Below are 20,421 nucleotides of genomic sequence, written 5' to 3' on the forward strand. Positions count from 1 at the left end.
CCTGGGAAGGCCGCTCAGAGCCTCCCAGCGGACACCAGGGGTTCCGGTCTGAGCTGGTCACCGCCTCCACAGCGCAGGGAGCGGGGAGCGGGGGGCGGGGGGTGGGGGGCGGGGGGCGGGCCCACCTGTCCGGTTGTCCAGGAAGCGGATGCCTCTGTCGTCGTGGGCGGTGATGGTGAGGGGCTGGTTTGGGTGACTCACCACCTGGTTGATCTGGGTTGGGCCTGGAAGGAAAAGAGGGAGGAGGGACATCGGGGGAGGTTGGGGGACAAGGACAAAGGCAAGAGGACCATTCTGCCACATCCCTGCCTCTGCCTAAATACAGAGGGCGGGGCGCGCAGGCCACGCCCTCCTCAGGCCAGCATCTTGGAGGGGACAGGAGGGGTGACGGACATTGAGATGGCTCTTCCATGCCACCAACTGGGCCAACAGGCAAGTCCGACCCTCTCCCTGCACCTAGGCACCCCCCCACCAGACTCGGGCTGTCCATCAGAGCCCCCGGTGGTGGGAGCCACCTGCGGCTGACCGAGCCCGTCACAGCACCACAGGAGCCCGCAGCCTGGGAGCCATTCAGACCCAGCCCTGGGGCCTTACCGCTGCTCCCCTGGGACTCCAGCGTGAGGAGGGCACTGCCAGCCTCCAGGTCATACAGGACAGTGTCGCCGGAGCGGAAGGAGGCCACGATGTGGGCAGGCTCGGTGCTGGTGAAGGCCACTGAGGTGGGGATCCTGTGATCTGAGGCGGAGGGGACGGACGGTTGCCTAACAGACCGGTCCTGCCCCGGGACTGGGGTGCAGGCGTCACCCTCCTCGCAGGGCCTCCCGCTCCACACGTCCCACTGGCCCCGTCCCTCACTCACCGCTGGCTGTGGGGAAGGTACAGAGGCAGGCCGGGCTGCTGCTGCTGGGGTCCCAGATGCGGATGGTGCCGTCGGCGGAGCAGGAGGCGAGGCGCTGGGAGGTGGGACTGAAGGCCAGGCCCCACACGGCGTCCCCGTGGCCCTCCAGGACGTGGCTCAGCACGCTCGGGTCTGGACCCACCGGGAGGGGGGATGGACTGGGTCAGGGCCGCCAGCGCCATGTGGAGGGCCTGGAGCCCGAGCTCTGCCACACTCACCCCGCCTCACCCCAAGCGCCAGGACTCGAACCCGTCACCGCGGCTGTATACCCTAGCGGCTGCTCACCGCCTGGCCGCTCACTGGGAAGAGTTTAGGACATGGAAGCTCCAGGGGGCAGGGATGTCTGTTCCCTGCTGTCCCCTGGGGCCCTAACAGTGCTCACAGTGGGCACCCGATACGTACTTTTTTTTTTTAATATATTTTATTGAATTTTTACAGAGAGGAAGAGGAAGAGAGAGGGATAGAGAGTTAGAAACATTGATGAGAGAATCATCGATCAGCTGCCTCTTGCACACTCCCTACTGGAGATGTGCCTGCAACCAAGGTACATGCCCTTGACCAGAATCGAACCCGGGACCCCTCAGTCCGCAGGCCGACGCTCTATCCACTGAGCCAAACTGGATTCGGCCGGATACGTACCTTTTAAAACTCAGCTAAGGGAGAAGGAACAATCATGACTCTGGCCCCAGACCTTTCTTCAAAGCCTGGGCCCTGAGGGCTGGCCCCACCCGGGCCCTGCAGTCCTTTCTGCCCCGTGCACCAGCCTGGCCGTCTCGCCAGAGCCCTGTGGTCAGTCCCACCACTGCCTCTGGCCACTGTGTCAACACGGTGTCTGGTCAGGCCGTGCTGAAGCCCAATGGGTGTTTGGCCCAGAGCACACACTGCCAGGGCCTGACCCCTGACCTTTCCCAGGGCAGGACTGCTCTCAGGAAAACAGGGAGGGGGCGCAGACCTCTGAACGCCACCACCACAGGATGCTGCACGGAGCCGTGTGTGGTCATTTATCAAAACAGGGGTCAGAGGGCAGGGACAGACCCTGAACAGAGGTTACTTCTCCACTTAACTCTTAAAGGTGCCCCAGAAGGAAGCACAAACCCCTGCAAGCCGGCCCCGCTAATTCTTCCTGCCACCTGCTCTCTCTCCTCCTGCCCCGCTCAGTCAGACAGAGTGCTGCCAGCGCCCCCAAGCCTTCACATGTGCTCCCTGGCCCCACGCTGATGCAGTCAGCTCAGCCATCTCGTCTGACTGCCACGTGCTGAGTCACGCTGTCCCACGCTCACCAGGCTGAGCAGCCCCCCGTGCCTGCGTGGTAGGCCTGGGCAGGTGCAGCCACAGTGCGGGGGACAGGGGCCCCGTGGATGACGGTGGGGAAGGAGGGCAAGAGCTCTCACCGTAGCCATCGTAGGGGTCCATGTTGAGGTCTGGAATCTTCCAGCTGTGGATGCGGGCGTCCGCCCCTCCGCTGTAACAGTATTCACTGCTGCTGCCCATGGCTACTGCCAACACGGGGCCCCTGAGGGTAGAGTAGGGGGAAACGGAAAACTCAACGCTCGCCCCTCCCCGGACCCTGCCATTCTCTCTCTCCTGGCACTCTTCAGGGGCGGCCTAAGGCATTCCGCTTCTGGAGCTTCTGTCGCCCGTCCTCTGCCTTCCCCTCCCCATGTCTGCTTCCTCCTCCAGCGGCTGTGCAGGGGTGTGGGCGCCAAGGGCCCAGGACTCTGTCCTCCTGCTGCCCTGCTCCTGCCCCCCCCCGCCCGTGGGGCCCCCTACCTGTGAGCCCGGAAGGCATGGACAGGCTCCACGTCCTGCGCGGCGTTCCTGCGGGAGACAGAGTCACCGAGAGCCTCTCACCTGTCCCGGCCCCGACGCCCCACCACCCTTGGGGCCGCCCTCACTTCTTGGCGGTGACGGCCTTCTGCAGGTTCCAGAGCTTGAGCGTGCCGTCCTCGGACGCGGTGAGCAGAGCCGACTGGCTGTGGTGGAACGCCAGGGAGCGGATGCCGTCGTAGTGTGATCGGAGGGTGAACTTGGGGTTCCACGTCTTCTTAAAGGCGTCTTTGCTGTCAGACAGCTGGGGGCGGGGGAGCTGCCTCAGTCTCCTCTTCCCCCAGCAGCCGCAGTTCGCATCCAGGACCCCGAGGACTCGTGCCTCCACAGACACCCACGCGAAGCACCCACAGCCCGGCCTCCAGCCCCGAGGCCCCCTCTTCTTCCTGGCCCTGCAGCACCCCCTCATCAAGCTCTCACTGTGTGCGGGCTGTGCCTGGCTCCGAAGGGACCAAGGTGAGCCCGGAACCGTGAGATTTCGCAGTTCACAGGGGCGGGGGCGGGCAGACACTCAGACCACCCCACCCGTGCACAGGCGCTATGGATATGGATGGAAACGCACTGGGAGGCCCACCAGCGTGGCTCAGCGGTTGAGCGTTGACCTATGAACCAGGAGGTGACAGTTCGATTCCCGGTCAGGGCACAGGCCCGGGTTGCAGGCTCAGACCCTTTAGGAGGGCAGCCGATAATTTTCTTTCATCATTGACGTTTTTATCTCTTTCTCCCTCTCCCTTCCTCTCTGAAATCAATAAAAATATATTAAAAAATAAAAGATGTACTGGGAGGAGGCATCCAGCAGCCTGACTGCCCCTGTGGGGTCAACAGGCTTTCCTCCTGAGCAAGTGACAAATAAGTGGGACTTAGCCAGATAAGGGGAAGGGACTGAGGAAGGACATTTCATGTGCAAAGTCCCTGAGGCAGGAGGCAGCAAGGATGGACCCAGGCCTGAGAGGGGCCTGGACGCAGAAAGCAATGGGGGAGGGCGGCTGAGGTGTGGAAATGGCGACAGGCCCACACAATGGGAGAGGCTGGGGAGCAAATCCCAGAAACACTGCACAGCCCTGCAGGGTGGGGTGTCGCTCTCTGGTGAGGGACCTTGCAGAAAAATAGCAAACCTCAGGGCCCGCCCCAAGAGAGTTCACACCTGACAAACCCTTTCATCCAGGCTTGTCCCAAGGCCCCTGCCCCAGCTGCCACTTTGCCACAGTCTTTAGGGCCAGAGGCTCTGCGTGGGTGACCCCCTCTCACACACTCCCCAGGAAGGATCAGACGCGGGGCAGCTCCTCTGCTCGGGGCTCGGCTCTGGCCCCTTTCCCAGCTCCCACAGCTGTGCCCGTCCCTGGGATCAGCACCCCTGAGATCCTGCTAAAAGCTCTGGAGTGTCCTGCCACCCGACTCCACATCCCAGATGGCAGGGTCCGCCCGCGGGCCTCCAGCTCAGAGCACGGGCCCTCAGTTTCCTTTCTGTTCCGCCACCAGCCCCATGCGCACCAGACCGGCCTGATGTTTTGGTTGTGGGCTGGAGGCCAACTCCCCTTCAAAGGTCTGCTCAAGTCCAACTCTGCAGGGTCTTACCCACACTGCTGCCAGCGAGCCCCGTCCTCTGATGCTCATCTAGCTTCCGCTCCCCCCGCGCCCTGCCCAGCAGCTGGTCCTGGACTTGGGTGCACACAGTGAGCCGGACTGGGAGGGCCCCTGGAGAAGCAGCCTGGCACCGTGTTAAGACACAGGCTCCCTATGCCAAACAGCCGAGCTGCTAGACGGGCTCACGTGGTCCTCACGTGCAAGGGACTGAGCACAAGCCGCGCACAGCCAGCGCTCAGAGATGCTGCCACTATGCAGAATGCCCCTGGGGGTCGTGGGGGTAGGCACCCTGAGAACTTACGTCGCAGCTGAGGTCGTTGTCATTGGTGACGGTGAGATCTGCCAAGTCCCCCAGGCTCACCTCCCCGCCCCCGATAGTGTCCATGATGAAAACGTCTGAGGAGAAGCCAAAGGAACCTGGTGGGGGGAGGGGAGGGAGGGGGCAGAGAGGGGCCGGGAGAGAGAAGGAGACAGAGAGGCGGAGAGAGAGGTGAGGTGTGATGGAGAGAGGGAGAGACAAGATCAAGAATCACAGCTGGAAAGAAAGAGACAGGGAGAGACAGACAGGCAGGCAGGGCAGGACAGACAAAAAGAGAGGGAGACAGAGACAGACAGACGAACCTTTGGGACAGGGAGGCTGCCAACTAGGGGCCGGGCCTGGACCGAGGACACAGAAGCCCTGGGCTTAGCTCTGCAGCCTCCCTCTGCCGTAGATGCCGTGGCCCTGTGGGCCGGGCCAGGGTGAGGGCCTCTTACCTTCGTGTGGCCGGGGCTGGGGTGTGCCAGGAGGCGGTCCTGTCACTTTGGGGGGCAGTCCATCCACATCCCGAAGGTCGGCCAAAATGCCCTGGAGTTTGACCCGCCGGCTTTCTGCAGGGTGAGGCACCAGGCAGGATCACCAGCAGCTCAACCCAGCCAGGCCGGGCGCCTCCTCCCCCACCAGAAGCCTCCCGTGGGAGCTGGGAGTCCCAGAGTGCACCGGGCTCACAGTGGGTGGGATGGACGGGAGACTGAGTGGGGACCCTCCACGGACCGCCCTTGCAGAAACCTCGGTCTCCAGCCACGTTCCGGGACCCCCAGGGCCTCGCGCTGAGTGCCAGGGCCGGAGGAAGATCGGCACATGGAGGCCCTGCCTGCCTCTCCCGTGGTCCCATCCTGCTTCCTCCCCGAGGCCCACAGCGTGCACAGGCTGCAGCCCCGTGTCCCATGGGGGTCTTCCAGGGAAGGGTGCGGCCTGGCTCCTGTGGCGCGGACCTCATGCCCTCCCCCCGCCCCCTCCTCTCAGGAAGCATGTCCATCCGGTGGAGACCCTGGGGCAGGAAGCAGCTGCGAGTGCGGCTTCTGCCAGAAGGCCTCACTCACCCAGCTCGTGGTGGGCGCCCTCCCCCGCGCACCGCCGAGGGTCCGGGGAGCCCTCCCCGTCCTCTCCTGAGCCCAGGAAATGGAACTCGTTGATGGCGTCCTCCGAGTCGTCCTCCTCGTCTTCATCCTCCATCTCAGGGACCAGGGCCTTGGCCGGCAGCTGGGCGCGGGGACCAGACAGTTAGGGAGCTCGCGCCACAGCCGAGGCCCCCAGCCTCCGAGCAGGCAGCCAGGGCCTGCGAGGAACCACCGCACAGCCACCAGCACCAGCTCCGCCGCAGGCCTTCCTCTGGGGCCGTGCGCCCCCTGCTGGGAGTCCTCAGAGGCTGCTCCTCCTGGAGCCCCAGCCTGAGTTTACAGACCTCCCTCCTCCGCCTCCGGCTGTGATCCCCTCCCAGCCCTCCTCTGGTTTTTGCTCAGGCTTTCCCACTCCTCCAATCCCTGCCCCCCCAACACTATTTCTCATGAAGAAAAGCCAATGACAGCCTGCTTCAGGGAGAGGGCGATGTTTGTCTATGAGTGTACAGAGGTGCACCATCGAAGTGAGAACAGTGCCCTGGCTGGTGCTCCTCAGTGGTTAGAGCGTCGGCCTGCACACCAAAGGGTCTCGGGTTCAATTCACAGTCAAGATCATATACCTAGTTGCAGGTTCAATCTCTGGGTCGGCCCTGGTCAGGGCATGTACAGGAGGCAACCAATCGATGTGTCTCTCTCACATTGATGTTTCTCTTTCTCTCTCTCCCATCCTTCTCTCCCTCCCTTCCACTCTCTAAAATCAATGAGAAAAATACCCTTGGAGTGAGGATTAACAAAAAGAAAATAATAAAAGTGAGAACAGACCCAGGAACGTAACATGTAATAATAACAAATCCTCATCAACACTGCTGGCCTCTGTGCACTGAATAAGACTCAAACCTATGCTTTCAGATCTCACAACAGGATTGGTTGCCATCGCTGCACTTACTGTCTCATTATTACACACGGAGAAATGAGTGAGCCGAGTGCCCAGGTTCTTCCTGAAAACTCTAGGCTGGCTGAGGTTTTGTTTTCTTAGGTAACCAGAGGAGGCTGGGGTAAGACCCGGTAGTGAAAATCCTGGTGGGGAGCAGGAGGGACCAGGCGTTCTGGACCTGGGAACCATGCTGGAGAGCCGTGCTCGGAGACATGCTGGTTACATAAGAAACAAAATCCTCAGTAACCAGCTACTGTTAGAATGGGAAAAACAGCACGGCTCCTCCACTCAGAACGGCATGCTGGGCAAGCGAATGAGTTTGCCAAGTTTTCCACAGCCCGTCTTAGCCGAGGGCAGGAACCAAACCAGCAGGTGCCCTCCCTTTACAATCCCCGTCCCAGACCTGTGAATGCAAGAGCAGCCGGGCCCCACGGGACACCTTCACACACAGCCTGGTGAGATGACATCTAGCATCATGACCTTACAGAGAACCACCCAGGGTGTGCACTCGGAACCTCAAACACTGCACCTGAGGCTGACGGGACTTCCAGAATTTTCCAGACAATTTTGATATCTGAGTTCTGTTTTAAGTGCTGCCTTAAGAACACACCCCAGCCGAAACCGGTTTGGCTCAGTGGAGAGAGCGTTGGCTTGCGGACTCTAGGGTCCCGGGTTCGATTCCGGTCAAAGGCATGTACCTTGGTTGCGGGCACATCCCCAGTAGGGAGTATGCAAGAGGCAACTGATCGATGTTTCTCTCTCATCAATGTTTCTAACTCTATCCCTCTCTCTTCCTCTCTGTAAAAAACCAATAAAATATATATATATTTTTAAAAAAGAACCTGGATTCTGACGACCACTAGACTCAACCAGCTCCTCTCTTCCTTCTTAAGTGGTCCCAGGGGGCCAGCCTTGGACTCCCCAAGAGCATGGCTGAACCCCTCCCCCAGGCTCAGCACCCCAAGCTGGGTTTGGAGGGTACACATTTGGAGACGGCCAGCCTCTGGCCTGTGAGAGGACCAGAGGGCGGGCACCATGGGCGGGCGCCCTCCTTTTCCTCCCCAGAAGACGTAGAGCCGAGGGTGGACAGAGTGCCCGGAGAGGCACTGGCGGGAGTCAGGGTCACGGACTGTGGGATTGTATGGGCCCCGAAAAGCCACCCTGCCTGTGCCTGTGCCTGTGCCTGTGCCTGTGCCTGTGCCTGTGCCTGTGCCTGTGGCTGTGGCTGTGGCTGTGGCTGTGCCTGTGCCTGTGCCTGTGGCTGTGCCTGTGGCTGTGGCTGTGGCTGTGCCTGTGGCTGTGCCTGTGGCTGTGGCTGTGGCGGTGCCTGTGGCTGTGGCTGTGCCTGTGGCTGTGGCTGTGGCTGTGGCTGTGCCTGTGGCTGTGGCTGTGGCTGTGCCTGTGGCTGTGGCTGTGCCTGTGCCTGTGGCTGTGGCTGTGCCTGTGGCTGTGGCTGTGGCTGTGCCTGTGCCTGTGGCTGTGGCTGTGCCTGTGGCTGTGGCTGTGGCTGTGGCTGTGGCTGTGGCTGTGGCTGTGGCTGTGGCTGTGCCTGTGCCTGTGGCTGTGCCTGTGCCTGTGGCTGTGCCTGTGGCTGTGGCTGTGGCTGTGCCTGTGCCTGTGGCTGTGCCTGTGCCTGTGGCTGTGCCTGTGGCTGTGCCTGTGGCTGTGCCTGTGCCTGTGGCTGTGGCTCTCACTGCGGAGCCCACCAATGCCACCACTGAGCATTCCGTGCAGCAGCCACGGATTCCTATGTTAACTCATTTAGTTAATCCTCAGAATCCAGAGACCGGGACCGTTAGCCTCTGAAACTCCAGTTAAGACAAAGAGCATCAGATACCAACATTACACAGCGAGGCTGGAGCCAGCCTGGGGCCATGGGCGGGTCTTTCATATCAGTCTGGTCACGGAAGGCCTGCTGTGCGGGCACGGGGAAGTGTGATACCCTACACAATGAGGGGGGGAGCAGTGGCAGATGCCAGGAGGAGCAGAGAGGAGTGGAAGGTCTCCCGGAGGAGGCTGAGGTAAGACCAGCCCAGCAGTGAAAATCCTAGTGGGGGCAGGGGGACCCGGGAGCGATGCTGGAGAGCCCGTGCTCAGAGACATGCTGGTCTCCTGTAAACCCAACTCTAGGGTCTGGCTCTGTGCACTCCCTTCCACTCAGTGAATTCACTGGGCGCTTAGTCTGGGCTGAGCCACACTGAGAGAATGCGGAGGGCAGGACAGACCTGGCCCTCACAAGGATGGGGCAGAAGGGTTACAGGGGAACCCAGAGTGGTTCAGGTGGGACAGGGGACCTCCACGAGGCTCCTGAGCCTGTGGAGGGAAGGGGAGTAAGAGTAAATCAGGGAAGACTTCCTGGAGGAGGGGTGTGCCTGAGGTGAGTTTAAAGAAGGAAGGAGTCTGATGAAAGGCTGGGTGAATGAAAGGCAGTCTCTGCAGTCCCCTGATCCCACCTCACAGGTATATGCTCCTGACCCCACTGTGCACATCCCTCAGATTGTAAGGATGGCTGCTTACAATCCTGCCGCTGCCCACAAACTCCTCCACGTCAGCAACTATGTCTCCACACCCCAGCTGCCAGCACAGAGCTGGCCCACAAAGGCCCACGCTGATGTTCACCGGACAGATGAGAGATGCCACGCCTAAGGGAAGCGCTGTCATGAGGGTGGATGTGCTGGGAGTCAGAGATCGAGGTCCAGCTGAGGGGATCTGGACTACCCTGTGGGCAGAGCCCCTGAAACTGAATCCTGGCATTGACAGCAGCCTGGAAGCCCCACGAAGCACTCCAGCCTGGCTCTAGGCTGAACCCTGGGCCCAGCCGCCCAGTCAGGGAGCTGGAGAGAGAGCAGTGAAAAGGCTCACAATCTACTGTGGAAGCCAAAGAGCCACGGTCACACCGAAAACACATCTGGGTATGCCTGATGAGCTGGCCGGAAGGAGAGAGCACTGTCAGAGGCACCGGGGGGGCAGCCTGGTCTGGCGTTCAGAAAAGACGAGCCGGAGAAGGGAGGCTGGGGAGCACAGGGTGCAGGGGGGGCGGAGGCGGCCCTGACAGTAAAGGTTACTGAGGCAAGGCGACGGGGCCTCTGGGATGTGGTCAGAGGGAGCCCTGAGCATCCACAGGGGCACCTGGGCCTGTACACAAAGCAGGGGATCCCCGGGAGGAGGAGGAGCCTCCTCGGCTCGCACACGCACCTTCACCCGCTGCTTCTTGTGCTGCACGCTGTCCAGCTCGTCGTCCTCGTCGCTGTCTTCGTCCTCACAGTTCTGCAGGAAGGGGATCTGCTCCAGCACCGAGCCGCCCAGGCGCTCTTTGCCATCTTTGCCCGCTGCATTCCTGCCCACAACAGGGGCCAAGGGGGCATTAGTCCTGCCATGTGACAAAGCTCAGGTGCCAGGGTGAGGCTTGGTAGCTGGAGCCTGTACCAGCTCTCAGGGGCTGACCCACCATGAACCCAGGGAGCCTTGATTGTGATCAGACACAGGGCTTCAATCCAGGGTCTGCCTAACAGATGCGCACCCGACTCAAACCCCCACTGGACCTCAGACTGGCCCAACTCCCCACTGAGCTCGGACCTCGAGTTCCAGGGGACTAGCCCCCAACCCTGCCCACAGGTCTCCCCACGTGTGCTGAGTCAGGAGAGCTGGAGGAGAAAATGCCTCTGACTCAGCAGCCCCGTTCCCACGGCCCCGGTCAAACCACAAGCCCAGGCCAGAGGGAGAGGCGCGCCCTGGAGGAATGAACTGGTCACTACCAATGCTCATGCCCTACCGCCAGGGCCATGGCCAAGCCTGCAGGGGTGAGGGGCCTTTTTCCTGCCAGGGGCCATGTGGACATTTATAACATCATTCGAGAGCCACAGAAAATTATCAACTTAAAAATTAGCCTGCTATATTTGGTCAAACATTTCATTAACTCACCGCTAATGCCTTGGCAGGGCCAGGCCTCGGGCAGACCTAGAGAGCTGGTCAGTTCATGGTTCTGGCCTGTAGAGAGCCTTCCTCCCGGCAGCCAAACCTGGCCCTCGCTGCCTGGCCCCCTGCGTATCCCAGCAGAACATCTCTGCTCAGCTGCTGGGACCCCATTCCCGGCCTCCTCCCACCGCTGACGAAGCTCAGCCTTCCTCTGCTGCCGCCTCCCTCTGCTTCCTCCTCCGGCCTCTAGACAGCGCCCAGGGCTCAGTCCTCAGACTCCCGTCTGTGCTGCCAGCTACACTCTCCTTCAGAGCCTGCAAAAACCGCTGCCTGCTGGCAAATAGAGGTAAATTCAGGAAACAGGCACCCAGCCCCAGCTCCAGGCTGGCTACTCACGACCTGCACTGGGCCACCAGGCACCCGAACCCCACCCACCCTAAACGCCTCTTGGTGTGCTGCTCCTCGCCTCCCCCATCTCCGTCAGTGCTGCTGCCAGCTGCTCAGACCAACCCTGGAGCCAGCTCTCATTTCGTCCCTCTCCCCAACATCCAATCCTTTAAACCGTGCCGACTTATCCTGAAAACCCACCAGAAGCTGACCACTTCTCACCCTTCCACCGAACGCCTGCCACCGCTCCCTGGGCCCCGGTCTCTCCCTAACGCCTGCCATCCTGCCTGGGCCCCGCAGCCTCCCCTAACCCCTGCCCTCACTGCCTGGGCCCCGCAGTGTCCCCCTAACCCCTGCCCTCACTGCCTGGGCCCCGCAGTCTCCCCCTAACGCCTGCCCTCACTGCCTGGGCCCCGCAGTGTCCCCCTAACGCCTGCCATCACTGCCTGGGCCCCGCAGTCTCCCCTAACGCCTGCCATCACTGCCTGGGCCCCGCAGATCCCCCCCTAACGCCTGCCATCCTGCCTGGGCCCCGTGTCCCCCTAACGCCTGCCATCCTGCCTGGGCCCCGCAGTCTCCCCTAACCCCTGCCATCCTGCCTGGGCCCCGCAGTCTCCCCTAACGCCTGCCATCGCTGCCTGGGCCCCGTGTCCCCCTAACGCCTGCCATCGCTGCCTGGGCCCGCAGTCTCCCGAATGGTTTCCCTGCCCACTCCTGCCTCTACAGCCGTGCCGCCCTGCTGGAACACGGCTCCCCACAAGCCTAGAATAGAATCCAAACTCCTTATCTCAGCCAGCGAGGCCGTTTGATCCGACTCCTGAGATTTCAGCCTCACCACAGACCACAAGCCCCGCTGCCGCCTCGCTGGCCTGCTGCCGCTTCCGGAACTGCACGTCTCCGCCGCCTCAGACTTTACATGTGCTTTCCCTCTGCCCAGGACATCCGTTCCTGTTCCACCTGCTTATGTGGCTCATCATCCATTTCCTGTACTTCTCTGCCCAACAGCACCTCCAACAAGAGGTCCTACCTACCCACCCACCCACCCACCCAAAGCGGTCCTCTGCCCATCACTCTTTACTGCTTTTCCTTTTCTTCACAGCCCCGAACGTCACATCACTGACTGATGAATAACAGTCACGGCTGAGAGAACGAACAAGTAAGAGCTCCCCAAAGGGGGTGTCCGTGTGCTTTGTTCCCCGCCAGGCCCTGGCGAGTGGCCCGGGGTCCGCTTTAGCGGGTGCTCAGTGTCTGCTGAGGGGCGCATGGGCCTGAGCCTCAGGAGAGGGCCAGGCTGGAGATGAGCACTGAGGGAAGACCGTGGGAGCGCATGCACAGGGACCCAGTACAAAATTGGGGACCCCCCAATGAAGAGACAGAGGGTTCTGGAGCAAGCGAGCCCACAGCGTGTGCGCAGAAGGAAGTGAGCCCTGGGGCACGGCTCGCTTTTCCGACCCTGGCTTCGCAGGAGGGAGGAGGCAGAGGGATGGACCCGCGGACCCAGGGGCTCACCTCTTGATCTGTTCCTCGATCTGCTTCACCAGCAGTGACTCCCCGCCGCTGAGCCCCCCGGGGCCTGGTGTGGCCCTGGGGCCCCCTTCGCTGGGCTCCACCGTCCCGTTGAGCTCCAACGAGCGGCCCAGGAGGGACCGCACACGCTTGGACCGCATGTCCAGGATGGTGTCCGTGTAGCCCACCTCTTCCAGGTACCTGCACGGGAGCAGAACCAGGAGGGTCAGCGCCCTGAGCCTTTGTGCTGCGGGCTTATGGGAAGGACAGTACATTGGGACTGCCCTCTTGGACAAGCAACTTAAGATTAAACACCACAGCCAGGACCGGTTTGGCTCAGTGGATAGAGCGTCGGCCTGCGGACTAGAAGGTCCCGGGTTCGATTCCGGTCAGGGGCATGTACCTTGGTTGCGGGCGCATCCCCAGTAGGGGGTGTGCAGGAGGCAGCTGATCGATGATTCTCTCTCATCGATGTTTCTAACTCTCTATCCCTCTCTCTTCCTCTCTGTGAAAAATCAATAAAATATATTTAAAAAAAAAAAAAAAAAAAAAAAAAGATTAAACACCACAAATTTAAATAAGCATGCCCTGACCCCGCTGTTTCACTTTCAGTGCAGCGGTGGCTTTACGTCCCAGTGCTGTCGCACGGGAGCTCACTGCGATGCTGTGCAGGAGACCACAACGCAGGGGCCGACATACACATCTACCGACGTGGACTGTAGCAGCAATTACCCATGGGGACATGAGGCAGAAACTAAAACGGGAAGCTGGCCATGATAAATGGCTTAACAAAAATTTAAGGTACATGTTCTATACAATTAAAGAGTTTGTTTTAAAAAAGAGTGCTAATGATTAAAATAATAAAGTTTAAAAGCCCTGGGCTGTGTGGTTCAATGGTTAGAGTGTCAGCCTGCGCACCAAAGGGTTGCAGGTTCGATTCCTGGTCAAGGACATGTCCCTGGGTTTGCAGGTTTGATCCCTCTCCAGGTCAGGACCGTGCAGGAGGCAACCAATCAATGTGTCTCTCTCATGTGGGTGTTTTTCTCTCTCTCCCTCCCTGTATTTTCCCCTCCAAATCTCTAAATCAATGGAAATATCCTCAGTGAAGGATTAAAAGTAAAAATAGAATAAAGCATTAATAAATTTATAAGTACTAAGGGCCCAGTGTACAGATTCGTGCACAGGTGGGGTCCCTCGGCCTGGCCTGTGCCCTCTCTCAATCCGGGCCCCTCAGGGGAGGTAGCAGTGTCCAAGTGGCAGGCGGCCGGGGAGGAACTCCAGCCAGGGCTGGGCGCAGTTCTGCTGCCACTCATCCTGGCCCCGCTGTGCCTGCCGCCGCCGGCCACTCACTCGGCTAAGTAGCGCTCCCATTGTGGGAACACACTGACTACCAGGGGACAGCTCCTGCGTTGAGGGTCTGCCCCCTGGTGGTCAGTGCACGTCATAGCGATCAGTCGAATGGTCATACCAGTTGTTCGGTTGTGTCCCCCCCCGCCCCCCAGTTGTTCTGTTGTAATGGTTGCTTAGGCTTTTATGTATATAGATAGAATACACACACACACGCACACATTTGTAGCATGCCCCCACAAGGCCAAGAGAGATACACACTAAACTTGAGAGCAGTCAGTAACCTCTGAAGAATGGGATTAGGGGCATGAGGAATTTTGGAACTTACTCTATTTACTCTAAAAATGAGCATTTATTACTTCTGCGATTTATTTAATTAATTAATTTCTTACTCAAGGTATGTTTACTGATGAGAGAGAGAGAGAGAGAGAGAGAAAGAGAGAGAGAGGAACATTGATAACATTTGGTCAATTGTCTCCTATATGCACCCGACTGGGGATCGAACCAGCAATCTCTTGGTGCACAGGACAACACTCTAAGCAACTGAGCCCCACAGCCAGGCTAATTCCACAATTAAAAAAATGAAGCCAACTGGGACTGGTCTAAAAGCGGGGGTGATAAGGGACCAATTATCGGTGGCTACAGAAGATGTGAGGCGAGTCCCTGCTGGTCCTCAGGAGGCTCCCTGAAAACCTTTTGTTTACGGGACCCTGTCGCTGTGGGACCCTGCCCCTCACACAGCAGACAGGATCGCCTTCCCTGCTGCCTCATCCTGTGTTCCTGCGTGTGTATGGGCTTCCCCTCCCACCAGGGGAGGAGGAGGGGCGCGGGGGGTGAAGAAGTTGGGCTCACCCCTCGGACCCTCTGCTTAGATTAGCTGTGTGACTTTATGCAAGCAGATCCCTCTCTGCACCCTGGGTTTGGGAATGGGCAGTTATGCCCTACGGGGATCATGTGAGGAAGCGGTGTGTGCCAGACGGTTAGCAGTGCCAGGCGTAGACTCGGCAGTCGGCAAGTGTTACCTATTGCGATCATGTTGTTGTTATTGTTTGCAATATACTTAAGGGATTTGCTATGGCAAGTTATGGTACTCATGCCACCGACACAGTTCTTCGAACGATGCAACCTAACTAACTTTGCACAGCCATGAAGAGAGTGATGGCACACATGCCAAAATGTTATGGGTATGAAGTTCCTTGGGTGGTGGAATTATGAGTGATTTCTATTTGTGTGTGTGCATGTGTTTCCCTATATTTTCCAAATTTACTGAAATACACAAATCTCTTTAGTAATAACAAATAATTTAACATTACCCCCCAAAAAAGAAAAGCAACAGGCACTGGGGTTGCCTTCCAAGAGCGGGGGTCTTCCCCGTCTGCCCCCTGCACCGAACCTTCCCGCCCTCTCCCCAGGAGGGCGCCCCTACAGGGTGACCGGCCATGTCAGCTGTGTCCAGCAGGGATCCTGCTAGCTCAGTGCCCGCGGCGGGGCCAGGCAGGGCTGTGAGTCTTATCTCCCAAGCCAGGCACGGCCTTCGTCTCCATGCCCCGCCCCGTGCCCGTCCCTCCGCACACTCACTGTCGAAGCAGCTGCCGCCCCTCCTTCCACACCAGCGGGCTGTTCTCCAGGGTGACCGACTCCACGGGCCCATTGGAGACTGGGGGATGGAGAGGAAGGAGACAGCTGTTTTAGTGAGGGTACTCTTTTGCTGTTATTGTTTGCAATACACTTAAGTTAGCAATTTCACTTCCAGATATTAACTTGAGGAAATCAAAGACACAAATAACTTCCTAACATTTGTTACACTGTCTGTAAAAACATCTTCAATGAAATACACAAGAAGGGATTTGCTATGGCAACCCAAAGTGGTCCCTGTCATGGGTTCTGCAGAGTCACTTTCCGAGTGTCTAAACCTACTCTTCCCTCCATGTTCCTTATCTCTGGTCTCCTGGCGGGTCGTTCCCCAAACCACCCCAGACTATCTTCAGACTCAGCTCTAGTTATGCTATTTTCCCACACAGGAAGCTGGCCCAATTCTGAGAAAAAGGGCAGACTCAAATGGGTTCAAGTCCAGCTCTGCCTCTTCCCAGGTGTGACCTCGAGCTGGTCGGTTTACCTATCTGAGCCTCAGTTTCCTCTTCTGAGAAATAAGACTAATGAGAGCAGTACCTACACCTTTTGAGACTGTTGTGTGGATTAAATGAGACCATCTGTTCACTGTATTTATCAAATATTGATGGGACTTTGTGTGTCTGTCTCTGCTTCACACAGAACAGCAGGCAGGACTGGGCTTCTTCACCACTACCCACCCTGCCTCTCCCCAGGGTCCACCCCGCGCCCAGTGCCCAGTGCCCAGTGCCTGTCAGAGCAGCCTATGGGGAGGGGCCCTGAGGGCGAGCCAAGCCCTCCCCAGCCCCCAATGCTGCCTCCTATGGAGCAAAGGGAGAAGAGGCGGCTTCGGTTTTGTGGAGGAGCAAGTTCAGAGGGTGGGTACCTTGTTCTGACAGTTCTGGTTTCTTCTCTCCCTGGTTCGGGTCTGTCCCAAACTTCAGTTTATGATATTTAGCCCTGAAAGAACAAATGAGTAACAAATGAGACAAAAGAGTAGACAGGACAGCACTCGCGTCAGGAATTCCAAATCCCCAGGCCCCCCAATCCACTCTCCTAGCTCCCCCAACCTGCCCACAGTATAAAGCAGCCCTGGGGGGGGGGGGGGCACATGGCGCTGTGAAGAGCCCACTCTCAGAGCCTGGCAGGCTGGGCTGCGATCCCAGCCCAGGGGTCCTGAAAGGAGCCCTCACTCTCCAGAGCCATGTGCCCACCGGGCAGTGGAGAGAGGAGACATGGACAGATGGTGTTTGGCCACCATCATCAGGAACACTGTCACTGGTGCCTAACCGGAGTCCACCTGCTCTGTCTCGTTCTGCCCCTCTCCTAGACCCGCAGAGTGCCGGTGCCCGGAGAACGCCCGATCCCAATCTCCCTCGGTGGCAGGCCTGGCAGCAGGCTCACCTCTCCTGCTTCAGCGCGTATTCTAGCATCTTGATCCGCCGCACCAGGTCCGTCTTGAGATTCTCTTGCCCTTTCCTTTCTCCCTGGAGGAAAGCCACCTGAGCCTGGGGCAGAGGAACAGGAAGACAGCGGGGCTTAGGTTCGCTGATGTGTGTCCCTCCCGCACTCAGGGCAATCGGCACCAGCTCCGACCCCACAATGACATGAAGCAGCCCCTCCTCGGGCACGAAGGCCCTGGGCCAGGGCTAACTGGCGAGTGAGAGGGCCGGAGTCCCTGCCCTGTCCCCACAGAGAAAGAGCTGGAGAGGAGTCCCTAACCCCTGAAGTACCGAGAGCGGGGCCAGCTTGGGCGTAGCCTATCCCTGCCTTTTGGGGAGAAGTCCGTGTGGGGGTGAAGGTGGGGAGGCAGGCGCTAATAGTCCTGGGTCCCCCCCCCCACACACACCCAGAGGCAGGTGCTGTCCCTGGGACTGCTGGCGGAGGCGGCTCCCCATTCCTCCAGAGTATCTATCTCTGGGAGCGTAGGAAGCTACTTCTGGAGTTTAGGGACAGGAGTGGGTGGCTTGGCTCAGCTCCCGCTCCCATGCAGCTTTACCCCTGTGGGCACCATCGTCCCGCTGGAGTCTGCCCAGAGTGAGGGAGCCGTGCACAGACATGGCCCAGGGCCCCTGCCAGCCACTTCACACCGTCTGCTGGCACGGGCTGCCCCAGGCTGCTCGGGTCTGTCAACAGGTCATCCGGAGACACCCGGCCAACGACCTGCGAGGCAGGCTCCTGGCCCCCGGCCACGCTGCGGAGCCCCGTGCCAAGGCCCAGAGCAGGCCGTGTCCCGGCTTCTCCCCTGGTGGCCACTGCTCGGGCCGGCAGCCTCAGCTCAGCCCCACTCGCCTCTCCTCCTGTGGCATGATTCAGGGAGGTGGCCGGCTGTCTCTGAGCCTCCTTTCCCTGCTGTAAAACGGGGCTTCTGGGAGTGCCTGCCCTCGTGCTAAGTTCGCCTCAGTCCAAGACCTAGCGCCAAAGACGGGCCAATAAATGCAACTCCTGCCTCTCATTCTTTCTATTCTCCCTGTCCGTCCTTCCACAATGCTGGCACGGGCCCCATTCTTTGTGGGAGCTCCGGTCCCTCTGAGACCCTAAACCCAGCAGCAGGGATGTCTGTGGCTTGCAGGCCTCCTGCCACCGCGCACAGCACCGCCGCGTCTGCTGCGGCCAATCCCCGCACACAGGTGCCCGCAGGAAAGAGCTTCAGTGCCTCCCGGAAGCCGCAGTCTGGCCCGGCACCTTTTCCAGGCCGAGCCCGTTCTCAAAGCCTCGCTCCAGGACGGCCAGTTCCGGCAGCCCCTCAGGTGCCCACCGGCACTGCCCCCGTCCCTGACCTATCCGGCCTGCGCATCTGGAGTGCAGCACAGCCCTGCTATGGCCTCTGCCCTGCTCCAGGGACCAGGTCTCCACCTCAGGTTCGCAGAGAACTGAGCACATGCTAAGGCTGCCTGGCACTGCCTGGGGCCGGGGAAACAGGCACATTCATTCCCCTTCGCCGGGGTCATAAACTGATGCACTCGCTGGAGGGCAATCTGGCCAGATCTATAAAAATTTTAAATGCACATTCCTTTTGTCCTAGCAGTTCCACTTCTAGGAATGATGGGAACTTATTGTACTTGTAGGAATTTATCCTTCAGGCATAATGGCAGTGGTATGTTCCTTTTGAAAAAATAAACAGGGATACACATGCATTAATATGTGACAAAAGTATCAGTCATTCATTCTCCTACCCCCAAATATTTATTTTATTTAAAAAATATTTTATTGGGTTATTTTAGAGAGGCAGGGAGAGAGAAAAAACATCAATGTGAATAGAATATTGGTTGGTTACTTCCTGCACAACCCCTACCCGGGAGCAAGCCCACAATCTGGGCTTGACAGGGAATTGAGTTGGTAACCTTCAGTGCCCGGGACAGAGCCACACCCCAAATATTAATTGAGCCCCAACTACTAGTATGTACCAGGTACAGTGTAGACAGAAGATGCAGTGCTAAACAAGACGTGGCTGACATTCCAGAGGGGATGTGGGCAAATGGAAGAATAAATATGTGTCACCAGGTGTGCCAGGGAAAAGCAGCCTCTCTGTCCATTGTGAGGATGGAACTTCTTCCCCCTCCTTAACACTTTTTTCTCTCTGCAGTATAAATTAACACATACATATATGCAAACATACATGCATGCATGCACACATACATACATACATACATATACACATGTTGCAGCCAGACAGATGGACTCACAGTGATGAACATCTTGTAAGTTTGAATTTCCATCCCTTTTTAAAAATACATATTTTTATTGATTTCAGAGAGGAAGGGAGAGGGAGAGAGAGAAACATCAATGATGAGAGAGAATCATTGATCAGCTGCCTCCTGCATGCCCCCCACTGGGGACTGAGCCCACAATCCAGGCTTGTGCCCCTTACCGGAACTGAACCCGGGACCCTTCATTCCACAGAACGCTCTATCCACTGAGCCAAATTGGCCAGGGCTGAATTTCCATCCTTTATGTATCTTCTCAGTCCCCCAAACCTACCTGTCCACGAGTCATTTTAGAAGGGGGAGTAGATGCCCTAGCTGGTTTGGCTCAGTGGATAGAGTGTCGGCCTAGGGATTCAAGGGTCCCAGGTTCGGTTCTGGTAAAGCGCATGTACCTTGGTTACGGGCACATCCCCAGTAGGGAGTGTGCAGGAGGCAGTTGATAGATGTTTCTCTCTCATCAATGTTTCTAACCCTTTATCCCTCTCCCTTCCTCTCTGTAAAAAATAAATAAAATATATATATATATATATATATATATATATATATATTTTTTTTTTTGTGAGGAAAGGTTGCATAATTTTTTTTTTTTTTTTTAAATCAGTCTTTATTGTTCATATTATTACAAAGGTTCCTCATTTCTTCCCCCCTCCACCAGGTTCCCACCCCACCCTCTGCCCCCTCCCCATCCCCCATTGTCCTCATCCATAGGTGCACAGTTTATGTTCAGTCTCTTCCTCCCTCCCTTTCCCCGATAGTAAATCCCTTTTCAGATAGTAAATCTGTTACTTAGCATTTTCTCATATCAATAATACCTCCACATGCCCAATGATACACTTCACACAAAAGACATTTTCAAATAGGTCAACCAGCCTCATCCAGGCCCCACCCAAGGCACTCACAGATCAACACCCCAGCGCTATACTAACTCAACACATCCAGATCTAAGACTTCATCACTTGATTCAGCAGACCCTCAAGTTCCCGCAAAAGTTTCCAGCCATGTCTGAGAGGCAGCCGTGGGCAGGTACAGGCGAGGAGCGAGCTGTTTCGGGCCTGGCTGCTCCGGGCCTGGCCTCTGTTGCTCTGGTTCGTTCCACAACCAGCTGCTCCGGGTCTGGTCACTGCCGCTCCCGACCTAGTTGCTCTGGACTTGGCTGTTGCTGCTACAGGCCTGGCCGCACCCGACCCGGCTGCTCTGGGACCGGTTGCTCCGGTCCCGGCCGCTCCGGGCCTGGCCGCTCCCAGCCTGTCAGCCGCTGCTCCGGGCCTGGCTGCTCCCAGCCTGGCAGCCACTGCTCCTGGCCTGGCCGCACCAGACCCGGCTGCTCC

At 58.3% G+C, this 20,421-nt stretch overlaps 2 protein-coding genes across 3 annotated transcripts in view; one reads left to right on the forward strand and one right to left on the reverse strand.

Moving 5' to 3' along the window:
• Positions 1-20,421, forward strand: part of FKRP (fukutin related protein) — a 43,682-nt gene that overhangs the window by 5,851 nt on the left and 17,410 nt on the right. The window lies entirely within an intron of this gene.
• Positions 1-20,421, reverse strand: part of STRN4 (striatin 4) — a 31,204-nt gene that overhangs the window by 2,679 nt on the left and 8,104 nt on the right. The window contains exons 2-15 of one of the 2 annotated variants that reach the window (XM_084905931.1): positions 16,791-16,894; positions 16,273-16,346; positions 15,357-15,435; positions 12,435-12,632; positions 9,819-9,960; positions 5,672-5,831; positions 5,066-5,179; positions 4,611-4,705; positions 2,794-2,969; positions 2,669-2,716; positions 2,290-2,411; positions 860-1,030; positions 595-735; positions 126-224 (exon numbers count right to left, since the gene is read on the reverse strand). In XM_084905931.1, coding sequence (XP_084762057.1) covers positions 126-224; positions 595-735; positions 860-1,030; positions 2,290-2,411; positions 2,669-2,716; positions 2,794-2,969; positions 4,611-4,705; positions 5,066-5,179; positions 5,672-5,831; positions 9,819-9,960; positions 12,435-12,632; positions 15,357-15,435; positions 16,273-16,346; positions 16,791-16,894 — 1,723 coding nt within the window. Of the gene's footprint in view, positions 1-125; positions 225-594; positions 736-859; positions 1,031-2,289; positions 2,412-2,668; positions 2,717-2,793; positions 2,970-4,610; positions 4,727-5,065; positions 5,180-5,671; positions 5,832-9,818; positions 9,961-12,434; positions 12,633-15,356; positions 15,436-16,272; positions 16,347-16,790; positions 16,895-20,421 lie in introns of both variants that reach the window. The other variant, XM_084905930.1, reaches the window with a different exon arrangement.

This window comes from Pipistrellus hanaki (assembly GCF_964339955.1).
Source record: "Pipistrellus hanaki genome assembly, chromosome: 15".
Taxonomy (NCBI): domain Eukaryota; kingdom Metazoa; phylum Chordata; class Mammalia; order Chiroptera; family Vespertilionidae; genus Pipistrellus; species Pipistrellus hanaki.